Source organism: Pelophylax lessonae (genome assembly GCF_965119305.1).
Source record: "Pelophylax lessonae genome assembly, chromosome: 3".
Taxonomy (NCBI): domain Eukaryota; kingdom Metazoa; phylum Chordata; class Amphibia; order Anura; family Ranidae; genus Pelophylax; species Pelophylax lessonae.
Genome location: NC_138770.1, coordinates 33351523 through 33369055, shown reverse-complemented (window position 1 = coordinate 33369055; position 17533 = coordinate 33351523). Strand labels below are relative to the sequence as shown.

The following is a 17533-nucleotide window of genomic DNA, read 5'->3' as shown; positions in this document are numbered from 1 at the left end:
CTAGCCATAAAAATAACCCTAACCCTAACCCTAACCCTAACCCTAACCCTAGCCCTAACCCTAATTCGTATTTTTTCTGGTTCCGGACATGCTACAGAGCTGAAACTTCACAGGTACACTTTTTAGACCCCCCAGATGCTAAATCCAAAGAAATTTTTTATTTTTATGTTTTTTTAATTTTTCCAATAATTGGCTCTCTATCAAAAAATTACAATTTTTAAGAACTTTTTTTTGTGTGATCCCTCTCCGGCATGCCACAGTCCAGGTGTTTGTCCCCTTGAAACAACTTTTCCATTACTATTGTGGCCAGAAAGAGTCCCTGTGGGTTTTAAAATTCACCTGCCTATTAAAGTCTATGGCGGTTCGCAATGTTCGCCGGTTCGCGAACATTCGCCGATGTTCGCGTTCGCGAACAGCGAATTTTATGTTTGCGACATCACTAAAGTTCGGCTTGAACATCGTCTGTTTGGGTGTTCACCAAACACCCGAAATTTCTGTGTTCGTGTTTTTCTTTTCTTTTTTCATGTTTGCAATTTTTTTTTTTTTTTACAAAATATTTTTAAAGGAGCAGTGATTTTAATTAATGCTAAAAATGGAAAAAAAAAAATTCCTTTAAATATAGTGCATGTGACTACTTGAAAAATTTGCAAAGATATCGGGCTTGAAAACGAACCATGCTAAGTCACAAGCTATGAATATATCTCTTGAGGAGGCAACGGTCTCTACTCTGAATCAATCCTACAATTTCATTTGGCAATCAGAGGCATTACTTTACCTCGGCATACACTTGTCAGCATCCTTACCCACGCTATATTCCAGAAACTACCCACCCCTTTTTACTCGTCTACTGACTGACATGGATAGTTGGTTGCTTCATCCTCCCTTGTGGTTTGGCAGACTACACCCGGTAAAGATGAATATCCTCCCAAAGGTGTTGTATTTGTTTTGTACACTACCAATAGCACTGTGTAGATCTGAAGTGAAGACGTTTCAAGGTAAAATGCTATCTTTTATTTGGGGGAAAAAGAGGCCTAGGGTGAATAGACATACGCTGTATGCACCTAGAAGACGGGGCGGCCTGGGAATACCAGATCTGTTGAAATATTACTACGCTGCATAATTGGCCCAATTGGCAAAATTTCACTCTACCCAATCCCGTACTATTTGGATGCAGTTGGAGGCACGCTCAGTCCCTGACAAACTGGTCTCTCATATTCTATGGCTTCCACCAAGGGAATGTCCCCCGATTCTATGCCCGGCCTTATCTCATTCACTGGACATCTGAGATAGACTGTCAAAATTTCACAACTTCAAATCACCTCACACCCCCTTGGCTCCTATACTCAATAACAGAGCATTTTCATGGTGGACCAACAAAGGTCTCATACGCATAGCAGATTTTTGCGATCACAGGGGTATCTTAACAAGACAGAAGTTAATTGAGAAATATGCCATGCCTTTGTCTGAATCCTTCCGCTTTACTCAAATCACGAATTTCTTGCGCACCCTGTCACAGCACTCTGATATAGTCACGGTGTCCCCCATGGAACTTTTATGTCAGAAGTTTGATAAGTCAAACAGCCATATATCTGATCTATATGATATATTGAGAGACTTTTCTACTAAGTTGACCTATATGGTGCAGTGGGAAGCAGATATACACGACAGCAGTGAGCCGGACGACTGGTAACTTATGGCCCAGGATGCTTCGAGATCGTTAATCAACACTTCCATCATAGAGGCAAACTATAAAGTGCTTCTCCGGTGGTATATGGTGCCGTTGCTGCTAGCTACTTATGTACCCTAGGCGTCCCCATTGTGCTTTTGTGGCTGTGGTCAGGAAGAACCGATGTACCATATCTGGTGGCAATGCCACAAGGTACAGCGTACTATCAGTGCCCATCAGTGCCGCCCGTCAGTGCCACCTCTCAGTGCCCAGCAGTGCCACCTCTCAGTGCCCAGCTGTGCCGCCTATCAGTGCTCATCAGTGCCGCCTATCAGTGCTCATCAGTGCGGCATATTAGTACCTCCTCATCAGTGCCACCTCATCAGTGCCCATAAGTGCCACCTCATTAGGGCCCATCAGTGCAGCCTATCAGTGCCGCCTCATCAGCGCACATCAGTGAAGGAGAGAAATTTATTTATTTTCAAAATTTACTTGCAGAAAATAAGAAAAACTTTTTTTTTTTCAATATTTTCAGTCTTTATTTTTTTTTTTTTGTAAAAAATAAAAAACTCAGAGATGATTAAATACCACCAAAAGAAAGCTCTATTTGTGTGAAAAAATGATAACAATTTCATATGGGTACAGTGTAGCATGACCGCGCAATTGTCATTCAAAGTGTGAGAGCTCTGAAAGTTAAAAATTGGTCTGTATGGGAAGGGGGTTTAAGTGCACAGTAGGCAAGTGGTTAACAGGGAAGTCTCTGAGAATGATTGTGGAGATTTCAGAAGAGAGAAAGTAGGGCAGCCAGGCAGAGAAGTCATCAAGGAAAGTTAATACCGGTCCAGCGGGCCGATAGATCACAGCAATTCTTGAGGAGATTGGAGAAAATAGACGTATACAGTGAGCTTCAAATGATGAGAGGGAAGAACCTGGAAGGTGCTCTGTGAGGATAGGAGGATTCCCACTCCACCTCCCTTGTGTTCCCTAGGTCTAGATTTACACCTACTTCATTCATCTTATGGTGTTTATCAATAAATGAAGTAAACTGATCCATGTGCAAATTCATATACAACATAAAGTGCTTTGTGCTCAAGATGCTGTTCCCTGCAGATCCACTGCTTGCACTTTACACCTACTTCATTATATTATAATATTTTCTATAGTAAAAACCTGTGCAGATTCATGTAATCATACAATATTTTGTGCTCAATATAGTGTTCTCTGCAAGTCCACTGCTTCCACTTTGCATCTACTTCAACAAAGTTCTGTTGCTCCATAAAAGTCCACAAATGAATGAAAAGTTGATAAGGTGTGAAAGTTCTCCGTGCTCCAAACTGTGCCAGCTGTAGCGTAGCCACGCCTTCTTCCACCTCTTACACACGTGATGGTGAGGGCGCCCCCTTAGTAGTGCTTCCCCATTCACCAGAGCAATATGACTCCCAGCTTTTCAGCTACCAGAGTCACAAACATCCTTCACACTCTCCTCACCTCCGATGGCAAAGGAACTGGATCCTCCTCGCTCACTCCTGCTGCGCTTTCTGTCAGTCTCCCTCCTAGACTCGGCTTCCTCCTCCGACCGCTGTTCCAGCAGGAGCTCCGCCTCTTCATACACACTCAGGGAGGAGAGAAAGGGGAAGGATATACAGTACATACACACACAGCACAAGGCCGTGTTCACACTACCAGACGGTTCTCAGGGCTGCAGTTCCTCTGAGCTCCACAAGGTGGTGATCTCTCTTCTACCCAGACAGGAAGTCTCTATGGAATACAGACAGGAAGTGATGTTAGGTAAAGAGGACGTTCCATAGAATGTAGAGGGAGACACAGCAGGATTTGGTGGCAGAGGAGGTAATAAGTAGATTAACCCCTTCAAGGGGATCAGTTGATTATTAATATATCTTGCTTCCAAAGCTGACCACACATGGATGGAAATGTGACCGATCCCTGCTGAACCATCTGAATTTCCATGTATCTATGGTCACCTCCCCTCCCCCTCATCTCCTTCATTATGTAAGTCATGCTGAGATAATCTCCCATTGGCTGAGCAATATTCTCATTTGTCTCTGAGCTCCTTCTTGCTATTCCTCGTCCTGCCTGTTGTTTCCTTGCATTGATTTTCTGTGTAGTGACCCCGGCTTCATCTCTTGGATGCGCTCGTCTGTTGCTTGTCCTGACCTTTATCCTGATTCCTGGATCTCCTCCCCATCTCTCCTCCATATCCTCTTACACAGCTTTTATCCACACCTGCAGTGACCCTGGGGGGGGGGGGGGGGGGGAGTTGGTACCAGCATGCAGCAAAATCCATCCCCACCATTAGGGACTCTGGAGAAAATTGTCTGCTATTTACACTCCGTTCCTCCGCACGTCACCTGCTCACATGAAAGCTTACTTTCACACATTCCTAACAGATTTCTGTATGGTAAAGGTCAAAGTTCACTCTTCATTTTAGGAGAAGTGGGAGGCACCCAGAAACAATGATTTGGTTTGCACAGGAGACTCATATAGAGGGCCCCTCACATCTCCCCTTCCAAATGTTCCTCCAGTGTCTATATGTCCTATGATATCACTCTGACCTCACAGCTCCCCCCCCCCCCCCCCCATGTCCCTCCATCTGTCTTTTTTTTCTCATGCTCTTAGGATGTGGGCGGACCCTTGGCATCCTCACTAGCAAAGTGGGTCTGTTGGTCCTGCGTTGTATGTAATGATGTCCGAATGTCTGCAACAAGCTTTTACCCTGCGCAGTGTGGGGGTCCTGTGTGGGTAAATTGTACCTCAGTCTGAGGTGGGGCTTTAATCAAATGGAAACCTGAATGGTGAGGTGAGGAGGATTCTGGGAATTTCATTTGATTTTACTATTTGTGTTCAGATCTAGAGTTTTCCTCCTGTGAAGTCTGGAGATCATATGACCATCACATTGCCTCCACCTCCCCCCTGATAGAATAGAGAAATACAAAGAAGATTCTAGAAGTCCCCAGAGAGATCATGGAGGAGAGGTGAGCGGTGCTGGGAATTCTGGGACATTATCCAGTAACAGACAAGGGATGTGTCTGGATGGTGACTGTATCATTGTGTGTGTCAGGTTCCTATAAGGTGTCAGGATGTCACTGTCTATTTCTCCATGGAGGAGTGGGAGTATTTAGAAGGACACAAGGATCTCTACAAGGACATCATGATGGAGAATCAGCCGCCCCTCACATCACCGGGTAAGAGGAGACTTTATTGTAAAGGAGAGAGCAGTACGGAGGGTCCACCTAGATCCCCCCATCATCTGATAAACACATAGAAACAATGTATTCAGTCAGTGTGTGTGTTTCCTACAGATGGATCCAGTAATGGGAACCCACCAGAGAGATGTCCCCGTCCTCTGTATTCCCGGGATTCCACACAGGAAGGTCACACCATCCCTCACCATCAGGTAGATGAGGAACAATCACTGATAGTATCATTAGGATCTGTACATTATCTGCATTGTTACCATTGATGTCATTTTTATTATATATTCAGAGTGGAAACCTGAGAGTGTCTAAAGTTAAGGTTAAAGAAGAGATAAAAGAGGAGGATGATGAGGATGGGGTGATGGAGGAGTCAGAGTTTCTAAAAGAATACAAAGATCTGTACCAGGACACCATGGAGGAGTCATCCAGCTACAGAAACCCACCAGAGAGATGTCCCCATCCTCTGTATTCCCGGGATTCCACACAGGAAGGTCACACCGTCCCTCACCATCATCAGGTAGATGAGTGACAATTATTGGTAGTTCTGATTTATATACAGTATATTTGTTACAAGAAATGTTTTATTATTTATTCAGAGTAGAAACCTCGGGGATGATAATATTGATGTTAAAGAAGAGTATAAAGAGGAGGATGAGGAGTATGGAGTGATGGAGGAGTTTACAGAAGGACACAAGGATATGATGGAGCTACCTAATACCAGGAACCCACCAGAGAGATGTCCCCGTCCTGTGTATTCCCGGGATTCCACACAGGAAGGTCACACCATCCCTCACTGTTACAAGGTTGGTGAGACAGAGATTCTAAAACACAAACTCATGAAGACAATGTGTGGATTGTTAATGTGATGTTGCAATAATAAAGCTTATATTTTACAGATGTTATTCTCTCTCATTTTCTTGATTTAGAGTGGAGATCCAATCGATATAGAATTTGAGGTTAAAGCAGAAGAAGAGACGTATGTGAGGGATGATCAGCAGTCTATGGAGGAGGATGGAATAACGGGGACATTTATAGAGGAGGACACTCCTACAGAGATCAGCACAGGTGGGTCATTAACACTAAATGCATTCCTCCACCCATACTGCTCACTGATTGGTCCAGAGTAGGGCGGGGACTGGGTGATATAAGCCTGTAATCCCCTGGTCACTTTCTTGAGCTGTGTTCCCCGTCCTGTATTCCTGTATTTCTCTCGGATAATCTTCCTTCTCTATGCTGCAGACACAATTTATGCATCTAGACTGGATTTATGGAGATTCTGGGGTTTGGGGAGTGTTAGATGTATTATAAGATTTAAACACAGTAACAAATTGAAGCCAAACTCCATCTCACACTTTATAATTAGTTACAGCAAACTGTTTTTTCCTTTGGGATAAAGTTTACAAGAATAAATAAAAGCTGATCAATGTAAGCACCCCTGTCAGTGGTAAATGGTCTGCCCCATTCCAGTAACTGATACATTCTGCTTTAGAGTTGGAGCTTTTATAGAACAAATTTACTGGCCAGATCACCAGATGAAAATATAAGAAATCCTAAAAAGGAAAACTAACATCACATCTAAGGATCGATAAGCTGCAATATAATAAATATTTTCTTTGGGTTTAATGTCTTACATTAAGAATATTTATATTTTTGTTCAGCCATTCCAGTAGGAGGTTTATGTCACTGGTGCATGCTGGGGGAAGAAATAAATATTTGGGAAAGGCCATGTGCTCGCTCTCTTCCCCTGGGATGAGGTGTAGGGAGGGGCTGCTGGATGGAGCTCTGCTGTTGGGTCCATTTGCCTGTTTTGGGGCCTAACATGTGCTGAAGTGGTTGTGAAGCTGTCCTGCCTGGTCTGGAGGAAGCTGTGCCAAGGAGGAGACCCAGGGGAGGCCCCTTGCTGGAAGGAGCCATGAAGAAGGCCGGTGTCTAAGGAGGGCCTGGTGACTCACTTGGAGGACGCACTGCAATTTGGGAATGTGCTTACAGTGTTACTCAGTCGGCTTATATCAGTGATGGTGAACCTTGGCACCCAGATGTTTTGGAACTACATTTCCCATGATGCTCAACTACACTGCAGAGTACATGAGCATCATGGGAAATGTAGTTCCAAAACATCTGGGGTGCCAAGGTTCACCATCACTGGCTTATAGGGTCTGACACTGTGAGAGTAGACATTGATCTGCAGAGTCTGTAAGTGATCTGCCATGGTATCTGAGACCCCCATCCCCCCCCCCCCAACCCTCACCTCCAACCCCTCACCTCCAACCCCTCACCTCCTGAACCATTCTGCAATAGCACTTTAAAAAGACAAAAGTGACTGGCACCCAATATCCCTTCTTGGTCCCGGTATTTATGCCATGGATTCAGCCCTGGGTGAAATTCTAGCCCTCCTCTGGCTTTTGGAGGTGTTATCCTGCCTTTTGGATGTGAGAGGGATTCTACATTCATATTACACATTACATACTCCTGACCCCTGCACTATATACTCTATGTTGTACATTACACACTCCTGACCTCTGCACTGTATACTCTATGTTGTACATTACATACTCCTGATCCCCACACTATATACTCTATGTTGTACATTACATACTCCTGACCCTATGCACTATATACTCTGTTGTACATTACGTACTCCTGACCCCTGCACTATATACTCTATGGTGTACATTACATACTCCTGATCCCTGCACTATATACTCTATGGTGTACATTACATACACCTGACCCTACACTATATACTCTATATTGTACATTACATGCACCTGACCCCTGCACTATATACTCTAGATTGTACATTACATACTCCTCACCCCTGCACTATAAACTCTATGTTATACATTACATATATATATATATATATATATATATATATATATGACCCTGCACTATATACTCTATGTTATACATTACATACTCCTGACCCCTGCACTATATACTCTATGTTGTACATTACATACTCCTGACCCCTGCACTATATACTCTATGTTGTACATTACATCATTCTGATACTATATAGTCCTATCTGTTGTATCTTCTATAATATGGTGGGACCAAACCCCCATTTTTATTTATGGATTGTCTTCAGATTTGGTAGTTATTTCTTTTGCATTTGCGCGCTATTCTTTTTTAATATACATGTCTCTTGGTTCATAGCTGCAGCAGCTTTAGAAATACATGGGTATGCTCCCCCAAATTTTTTGCCTGTTTATCTTCTATAATATGTTGTACATTACATACTCCTGACTTCTGCTCTCTCCCCTCTACTCATTGCTATATATACACATTGGATTCTCTTTTGTTACGCCCATTTCCTACCAGCTGGACATTTTATACCGGTAGATAGTGAGTAGGTGTCCCGCACATCAAGGCGTGGCCTGGCGTAGGCCCAGACTGAGACTGCCATTTACTATCATACAGCAGGTCTTGACTTGATGTGTGGCTCCTGGGACACCTAGTGACCCTCTACCATTTACTAGTTCCCTTGAGGGGGGAATTGTAAGATCCTCAGAGACAAAGCTGCCTGATGTGGGCGGAGTCCTGGTTTAGGGGAACCAATCTGCTGATGTCTAGTAATAATCTTTGTATTTCTATTTTAGTACATGGACGGGAGATGAGGAAAACCTCAGAGGATTGTCTCACTTTGTCTCCAGACTGTAAAGTAGAAGACAAGGACATCATGCAGTATAGTCCAGGAGAAAACCCGGCTACCTCAAATGTCCATCCGGGACCACACAGTGTAGATGGACCATCGTATTCCTCTTATCCTGAGGAACCTCAGACTGTGAGGGACGGTGCCGGACCATCGTATTCCTCTTATCCTGAGGAACCTCAGACTGTGAGGGACAGTGCTGGACCATCGTATTCCTCTTATCCTGAGGAACCTCAGACTGTGAGGGACGGTGCCGGACCATCGTACTCCTCTTATCCTGAGGAACCTCAGACTGTGAGGGACGGTGCCGGACCATCGTATTCCTCTTATCCTGAGGAACCTCAGACTGTGAGGGACGGTACCGGACCATCGTATTCCTCTTATCCTGAGGAACCTCAGACTGTGAGGGACAGTGCCGGACCATCGTATTCCTCTTATCCTGAGGAAACTCAGACTGTGAGGGACACTGTGGGACCATCGTATTCCTCTTATCCTGAGGAACCTCAGACTGTGAGGGACAGTGCTGTCCTTCCAACAGATAAGAGGTTTTCCTGTACTGAGTGCAGGAAGTGTTTTTCAAAAAAATTAGAACTTGCAAGACATCAAAGATCTCACACGGGGAAGAAGCCATATTCCTGTCCTGAGTGCGGGAAATGTTTTCCAGACAAGTCAAATCTTAACACACATCAAAGATCTCACACGGGGGAGAAGCCGCATTCCTGTCCTGAGTGCGAGAAATGTTTTTCACAGACGTCCCATCTTTACACACATCAGAGATCTCACACGGGGGAAAAGCCGTATTCTTGTCCTGAGTGCGGGAAATGTTTTTCACGGAAGTCCACTCTTTACACACATCAGAGATCTCACACGGGGGAGAAGCCATATTCTTGTCCTGAGTGCGGGAAATGTTTTTCACAGAAGTCCACTCTTTACACACATCAGAGATCTCACACGGGGGAGAAGCCGTATTCTTGTCCTGAGTGCGGGAAATGTTTTTCAAGGAAGTCTCATCTTCACACACATCAGAGATCTCACACGGGGGAAAAGCCGTATTCCTGTCCTGAGTGCAGAAAATGTTTTTCACAGAAGTCCGATCTTTACAGACATCAGAGATCTTACACGGGGGAGAAGCCATATTCTTGTCCTGAGTGTGGGAAATCTTTTTCAAAGAAGTCCACTCTTTACACACATCAGACATCTCACACGGGGAAGAAGCCGTATTCTTGTCCTGAGTGCGGGAAATGTTTTTCAAGGAAGTCTCATCTTCACACACATCAGAGATCTCACACGGGGGAAAAGCCGTATTCCTGTCCTGAGTGCAGAAAATGTTTTTCACAGAAGTCCGATCTTTACAGACATCAGAGATCTCACACGGGGGAGAAGCCATATTCTTGTCCTGAGTGTGGGAAATCTTTTTCAAAGAAGTCCACTCTTTACACGCATCAGACATCTCACACGGGGCAGAAGCTGTATTCCTGTCCTGAGTACGGGAAATGTTTTTCAGACAAGTCAAGTTTTAACACACATCAGAGATCTCACACAGGAAAGAAGTGATTTTCCTGTCCTAAATAAGGGAATCTTCCTCACTGAAGTCCTGTCTTTCTGTACATCAGGGATCCCACACAACCCTCGAGGTGTATTAGTGCCTTGAGTGTGGGAAATGTCTTCTATATGAATGTTGGTGGACATGTGGGGAAGAAGCACACCCTGATATACACCTCAGATATACTCCATGGCTGATTTTCATCATGTAAGAAACAGTTGATAAGGAGATCATAGATTACCAGAGACATGGATGAAGTGTTGTACCGTGTTGGTTTTTCATTGGCTGAGTAAATTTTGGGGTGTGGAGTGGTAAGTAGAGCCGTGAAATGAAGGAATCACCTTCAGAATGTCATGCTTGTCTGTGTGACGGTTACGGATAATGATATAGCGGGTTACAGAGCTAGAAGCTGTGAGATCCCATATATCTTTATCAGTAAACTTTACACAGACAAGACAAATTCTGAAGTTGATGTCCTTCATTTCAAGGCTCTACTTACCAGTGGTGACCCCGAAGCGTGTCTCTCTGTCTTCAGTCCATCCTTCTCCCATCCCCCAACAGGAGGGAAGGAGAACTCGGAGATAAACTAGGTGAGAACTTCTTTCCTTTGCTCCTGTGTGGGTTTGGGTGGCTTGGCGGAGTGCGGCACGAGAGGGATAACACCGCTTGTCTTTATATTTCTACATGTCTTGTCTGGGAGGAGGTTATTGGTTGGAAAATATTTATACTGTTTGATTTTCTGTAAATAATTTCTGTTTTCCCTTTGAAGGGAGATATTATGTGTGGTTTGATGAAGTGATTGGCTCAATAGTTACCACTTAACTTACATGTTTAGTTTTATAAAATAGATGAACAACTTCCGCCGGAAGTGGTCATGGGAGGTCGTGCCCCGTGAGCCTCGTGTGAGACTCCCTCCCTTGCCAGCAACCCAGCCGAAAATGGTCCGAGAGAGCCGCATGTAAACCGCGGCGTGGGGTCGGCGTGCCGCACGGACATCCTCTCTCCTACCCCGGTCAGCCGTGAGCGGTGAGTGCGCACGGTAGCAGAGCCGCAACTCGGGCGCCCGCCACGGACAGCCCGCCAAGCAGAGGTACCGGATCCCAGAACGCAGGACGAGCACGGCTTGGCCCCACGTACCTGAAGCCCTGTACAAAGAGAGGGGAGAGAGCGGGAGCGAGGCCAGCGCGGTGGCGGTAGCGGACGCCACAAGTCCATGTGGAGTGGCAGTCCCCGCGATCGAATCCCGAATCTCTGGGTACCATAACCGAGGGTCTGAAAAGCATCCAGTCCCAACAGATATATGCCACTGATTGCCTGAGTGAGCGCCAGGAGAGACCCCTACAATAGCCCCAGATGAAAGTGGTGGTATCATCCTACATTCCCCACTCAACTTACAGGGCTGCATGGTCTAACACAGGCAAATTTGGAGAAGAATACAGACCCAGAAGCACAGGATCCACCCGAAGACAGAGGACTGGAGAGGGGATTTCTCCTTCTTAAAACCGTGAGTGAAACCCCCTGATATCTATTAAGAATTTATGAACAAATTAAATCTGCCAGAGCTCTCTGCAGTGTAACATAAATATATGGCTACATGGGAGACAGGCCTGGAAGGGGATAAAAGAGGATGTGATCTGTAAAACTAGAAACAAAGCTAACTGCCTCCTATCACCAGTGGACTGATAGAAAGCAAAGGGGAAAGGCTAACACAGATCTGGAACACTGGGAGGAACCAGTAAATGCTGAAGTTGTGATGAGGGGTACATAAACCTGGAAACATATACGGCTTGATAAAGTACTCCAGAAAACGGAAGGGTGCCCCTGATTGTTACATCACTGACCTACTTCCCGTAAGATAAAGAACTAGTATGACCCTTACAAAAAAACGCAAGGTTAAAAAGAACCCTGGGAAAACCCCAGGGAAGCCAGAAGGAGAGATAAGGAAATTCCTTTCTACTAGCCTAAAAACCACAACAGTAAGCAACATGGCGGAGATGGGGGACACACAGACAGATTGGGAATCTAGTGACATCACAGACTCTAGAGCCACGTCACCCCTAGAGGAAAGGGACCTGGGGTCAGACTCCAAATTCCAGAAAGAGCAATCCCTACCCTCCCCGAACGCTCAGTGGGCAGCGCAAATGGAGGAATTTAGAGCCATGATTAGCTTGCTTCCGACCAAAAAGGATATGGAACTGCTAGTGAATCGGGTAGAGGAGACACAAAAAAAGGAAATTCAGCTCATTAAAAAAGAGCTTCAAGTACTGTCCTCTAACCAAAGAAAGGAAGATGCAGAAATTGTTGCAATAAAAGAACGGCTAGCAGTACTGGAGAGGAAGGCAGATCACCAGAGTGAAAATGAGGCTAGGTTACAGCTTCAGATGGAAGATATGGAGAATTGAAGCCGTCGCAATAATTTAAGAATTCGCGGCCTGGCAGAGTCATTGAAAGATACACAGTTGGAAGATACAGTGAACAACTTATGCAAGGATATTATGGGGGCAAGTTACCCGGGTAAAATAGAGTTTGACAGAATTCACAGAGCTCTCGGCCCACTGAAGAGAGATCAGGAAAGACCAAGAGACGTAATATGCAAATTGCACTATTATGCCCAGAAAGAACTGATATTGAGGTTGGCCCGGAACACTAGAGAGTGGAAAATGGAGGGAATGACCATTCAGGTTTTCTCAGATATCTCTAAAGGAACTCTAAAAAGAGTTATGCTGAAACCCATTTTGGAATTAGCTAAGCGAGAGGGATGCACATACAGATGGGGTTTCCCGTTTACAGCAACATTTAACAGAGATGGCCGTTTCTTCACGTTGCGCAATTTTCAAGACCGGACGGCTTTGTTTGATTTCCTAGGGGTCCCAGCGATAGAGATCCCTAATTGGTTGGGGAAAATCAATGGGAACCCGTTTAGAGACCTTCCGCAAACCCGAGAGATGGAGGGGAGGAGGGAGGGAAGGGATTAGAGTTTTAGAGACACCAGTCTAGGGGCCATGAGGGACCAGACCTCTGGGGGGCTCCGGAGATCAGTAAGGACGAGGATGGATGCAACCCTGTTGGTAGTGAGAGGGGAGGGGCCGAGGATGAAGGGGATAGACCCCCCGTCTAGACCCCCCCCCCCTGTTTACTCTATGGAGGAGTTTTTGGGGTGCTATAATCTTTTTTTTTTTTCTATGCACCTAAGAGTATATGGAAATGAGGGAGAGTTTCTTCACCAATGTATTAATTCTGAATAGAAGTGTTGTTGCAATTTTTTTTTTTTTTTGTGGGTTTTCCCCTTGTTTTTTTTTTTTTTTTTTTAGCACTAAGATTATATGGAAATTAGGGGTATATTTTTCTTCACTATATTAATTTTTAATAGAAGTGTTGTTGCTACGTTTTTGGGGGTTTTAAATTTTTTTTTTTTCTCCTCTTTTTTGGCTGGTTTTCGCACCAAGAGTACATGGAAATGAGAGAGATATCCTTCACTAACGTATTAATTTATTAATTGAAGTGTTGTTGTAACTTTTTTTTTTGGTGGTTTTTTTTTTTTCTTCCTGTTTGCTTATTGCACTAAGAGTAGATGGAAATTAAGGGGTATAATCTTTTTCACTGTATTAACTTTTAATAGAAGTTTTGTCGTTATTTGTTTTTTTTTTTTTTTGGGGGTGTTTTTTGCAGTAATATATAATAGAGCATAGCATTGAATATAGAAAATGCCAACAGAGATTGTGGAAAGCTTGGGTGACTAGACCCCCCAGACCCCCGCTCTAAATTAATAGACCTCTGAAATTTAAATAGGAAAAGGGGGATAGAGAGATTCAGTATTACAGTAGGAAAAAAGAGCGGATTAGGACGATTAAATGTGAAAGCTGCATATGGAATAGGCTTTACTTTTGGCTTTACTGACCCCCTATTCCCCCAGGTTTTAATATTATACTCTCCCTTTTTTTTTTTTTTCCTTTCTTCTCACTTTTTTCACGATGAACTTAAGGGTATAATACCCCATATTAAGATACACAGTCGGTAGTAATTACCGGGCGCACTCAAGGTTATTTTTTTTTTTTACACAGGATTAATTTGGGGCACACTAGCCCTTATCAAGTAGAGTTTTAAGGGATTTGAGGGAATGGGAAATTCACGTGTCATTGAGTTACTGATATTTAGGGGGTGGGGTTTTTTTTTTTTTTTCTTTTTTTTTTTATTATTTTTGCTCGTGGCCGTTTTGGGGAAGGTATGGTTAGACATCAAGGCTCCAAGATAAACTAAGACAAACATAGAGGTATAAGAGGGCAATAACTCAGAGGTATAGGAACAAGGGGGTTAAGTAGGGAGAGAGGCCCGGAAGAGAGGAAAGAAATTTTTGGTGGGTAGACACAAAGAAATAAAGTATACAAGCATATAAATAAGTATAGGGAGGGAGAAATGGGGACAGAGGGAATTGCCTCAGGTATTTCCTTGAAAAAGTTAGAACACACAGGTGGCGGTAAAACGCCGTGTGTTAGAAGGATTCAATAATCCGACCTGGGATCTGACCGGGAAGAGCTACTAGCCCTACCCGATAGGGTAAAGATCCACAGGGAAGGGCACGAGAGTGAATGAAATAGTGTGAGGTGGTTGAAAAAAAGACTGAGTGAGTGATTGTGCTGTGAGATATTAATTTTTCCTTTTTTTTTTTTTCTTGTTCCCCCTCTCTTACCTCCCTGCTCCTCCAGTTTCTGCTTACGTAGCGCAGTTCGACAGGTGTAATGGAGAATATAAAAATTGTCTCAATCAATGCAAAGGGCCTAAATACACCCTAAAAAAGGCGAATATTATTAGCAGAACTCAAAAGAGTGAAGGCGAATATAGCGTTTATACAAGAGACGCACTTTAGATTGGAGAACTTACCATATCTAAAAAGCAATGCATTCCCATACATATATCACTCAACCTTCCCACAATCAAAATCAAGAGGGGTATCAATATTAATTGATAGTAAGGTGCCATGGCAGTTGGAGGAGAAGCTATGCGATGACAGTGGTAGATATCTCTTCCTAAAAGGGAAAATAGGAGAATTGCAGATGACATTTGCAACATTATATTCTCCCAACAAGCAGCAGGACAGATTTGTCGCTAAAACATTGAATGTACTCAGAGAATTTACTCTAGGCCAATTGATTCTGGGAGGAGATTTCAATACACCCCTGTCTCCCTTAGCTGATACCTCCAGAACCAAACCTACTTCATCTGCTGAGATGTGTCGGCGGATGAGGAAGAATATATATATATATAAAGAACAATTGATAGATGTATGGCGTCTCCAACATCCAACTGAAAAGGAGTATACTTTTTTTTCGTTCCCGCATGGGACTTACTCGAGAATAGACTTTTTTTAGGTGCCACATGCCCATCTCCTGGCGGTAAAACACACGGACATCGACAGCATTTCATGGTCAGACCATGCAATGGTGTCGATGATCTATAACATTTCTACAGTCAAATCAACTAAACAAAGATTCTGGAAACTAAACGAAAGTTTATTACAGATAGAGGAAGTAAGATCAGAGGTACAAAAAGAACTTAAGGATTACTTTGATCTTAATGACATACCTGGCTGTGCGATAGGTACATTATGGGAGGCACATAAATCAGTGATAAGGGGAATCTTAATTAAACACGGCGCAAGATTAAAAAGGGAAAGGAACAAACAATTACTAGCATTACTAGACAAGCTTAAAATACTAGAAACAGAACATAAAAAAAAGGAAAGTATAGCAGTAGGGGAACTGACCCTCGTAAGAAAGCAAATACTCGTATCGCTGCTTTAGCTTTATAATGCATTAAGTCAAGTATCAAAGAAAATTACGTACGAGTCAGGGAACAAATGCGGAAAAGCGTTAGCAAGATCTGTGCATAATCAAAAAGTAAGATCCTATATCCCACAAATTGTTTCCCCAGAAGGAGTTAAAAAAATACTGCCGGGTCAAATAACGGAGGAATTCAGGAATTTTTTATTCAATGCTTTATAACCTGCCGGAAATAGGAAAAGAGCAAAAGGAAATAGACGACTACTTGGCACAATCAGGAATACCGAAACTCTCTGAGGAAGATAAAGAGGACCTAGAAAGACATATTTCACAGAAAGAAATAGAACAGACCATAAAAAGCATAAAAAATGGCAAAGCGCCAGGCCCAGACGGCCTGACTCCACAGTACTTTCATGTATTGGCCCCCATTTTGGGACCATACATGGAGAGACTGTTTAATGAGAGAGGCCCAGAGGGAACACTATCTAGGGATACAATAACTGCCTATTTAACGTTAATATTGAAAGAAGGTAAGGACCCTTCGAATTGCGGAAGTTATAGGCCCATTTCGCTCCTGAACCTGGATTTAAAAATTTATACAAAAATCATAGCGGCAAGAATGGCAAAGGCACTTCCCAAAATAATACATTTAGACCAAGTGGGCTTCATGGCGGCGAGGGAAGCAAAGGATAGTACCACTAGAGTTCTCAATTTAATTCACATAGTCACCAAAACAGAAACACCATGTATCATACTGAGCACCGACGCAGAAAAGGCCTTCGACAGAGTTGAATGGACCTTTATGCAGTCGGTGCTCAAGTATATAGGAGTGGGAGAAATAATGCTGGAGAGAATAACTAGGGTATATTCCAACCCAACTGCAAGAGTAAAGGCAAATGGGGTGCTATCGGAACCCTTGAGTATAAAAAATGGCACAAGACAGGGGTTCCCATTGTCCCCCCTGCTATTTGTGCTGACATTGGAGCCCCTTTTGAATAAAGTCCGACTAATCCAGGATATAAAAGGAATTAAGGTAGGTAAGGAACATTATAAGACTGCAGCATATGCAGATGATTTATTGTTCACATTGACAGAGCCAGGAATATCGCTACCAGTTCTCCTAGAGGAAATCAAACAATATGGAGAATTATCAAATTTCAAAATAAACTATAAGAAATCTGAAGCAATGGGTGTGGGATTATCAAAAGCAAGTAAGGACAGATTAAAGAGCAATTTCGGATTTTCATGGGTAGAGAAAGCAGTGAAATATCTAGGGACTCCTATACCCGCAAAGCTAGCCCAGATATATGAACTAAACTTCACCCCCCTGATTGGAGAGACAAAGAAAATTTTGGAACAATGGAGGGGAGGCCTTCATTCATGGTTTGGAAGAGGCAATCTGATTAAAATGAATATTTTGCCAAAATATTTATATATTATGAGAGCGCTCCCAGTTAGAATTCCGAACAGTTTTTTCAAAATTATGCAGGGTGTGTTTGGAGGATATATCTGGGCGGGTAAAAAAACGCGTATAGCGCGTAATATTATAACACTTTCCAAAAATATGGGTGGGTTAGCCATACCTGACCTGCGTAGATACTACCACGCCATTCATTTAAATAGAATATTGGACTGGTAGCACCATCGGAAACGAAAAAGGTGGGTCCAAATGGAACA

At 43.4% G+C, this 17533-nt stretch overlaps 4 protein-coding genes across 4 annotated transcripts in view; 3 read left to right on the top strand and 1 right to left on the bottom strand.

Moving 5' to 3' along the window:
- Positions 1 to 11601, top strand: part of LOC309549942 (uncharacterized protein) — a gene marked incomplete at its 3' end in the record, with an annotated part of 56377 nt that extends 44776 nt beyond the window's left edge. The window contains exon 5 of the mRNA XM_082250424.1: positions 11477 to 11601. Within this exon, the coding sequence (XP_082106550.1) occupies positions 11477 to 11601 (125 nt within the window). The remainder of the gene's footprint in view (positions 1 to 11476) is intronic.
- Positions 1 to 17533, bottom strand: part of LOC309550783 (uncharacterized protein) — a 492521-nt gene that overhangs the window by 311867 nt on the left and 163121 nt on the right. The gene's annotated exons all lie outside the window — the stretch shown is intronic.
- LOC309550275 (oocyte zinc finger protein XlCOF8.4-like) overlaps positions 1 to 17533 on the top strand; it is a gene marked incomplete at its 3' end in the record, with an annotated part of 117752 nt that overhangs the window by 56589 nt on the left and 43630 nt on the right. The window lies entirely within an intron of this gene.
- Positions 1 to 17533, top strand: part of LOC309549941 (uncharacterized protein) — a gene marked incomplete at its 5' end in the record, with an annotated part of 97866 nt that overhangs the window by 48147 nt on the left and 32186 nt on the right. Inside the window, 3 exons of the mRNA XM_082250423.1 lie at positions 9287 to 10086; positions 11941 to 12431; positions 16093 to 16271. Coding sequence (XP_082106549.1) covers positions 9287 to 10086; positions 11941 to 12431; positions 16093 to 16271 — 1470 coding nt within the window. The remainder of the gene's footprint in view (positions 1 to 9286; positions 10087 to 11940; positions 12432 to 16092; positions 16272 to 17533) is intronic.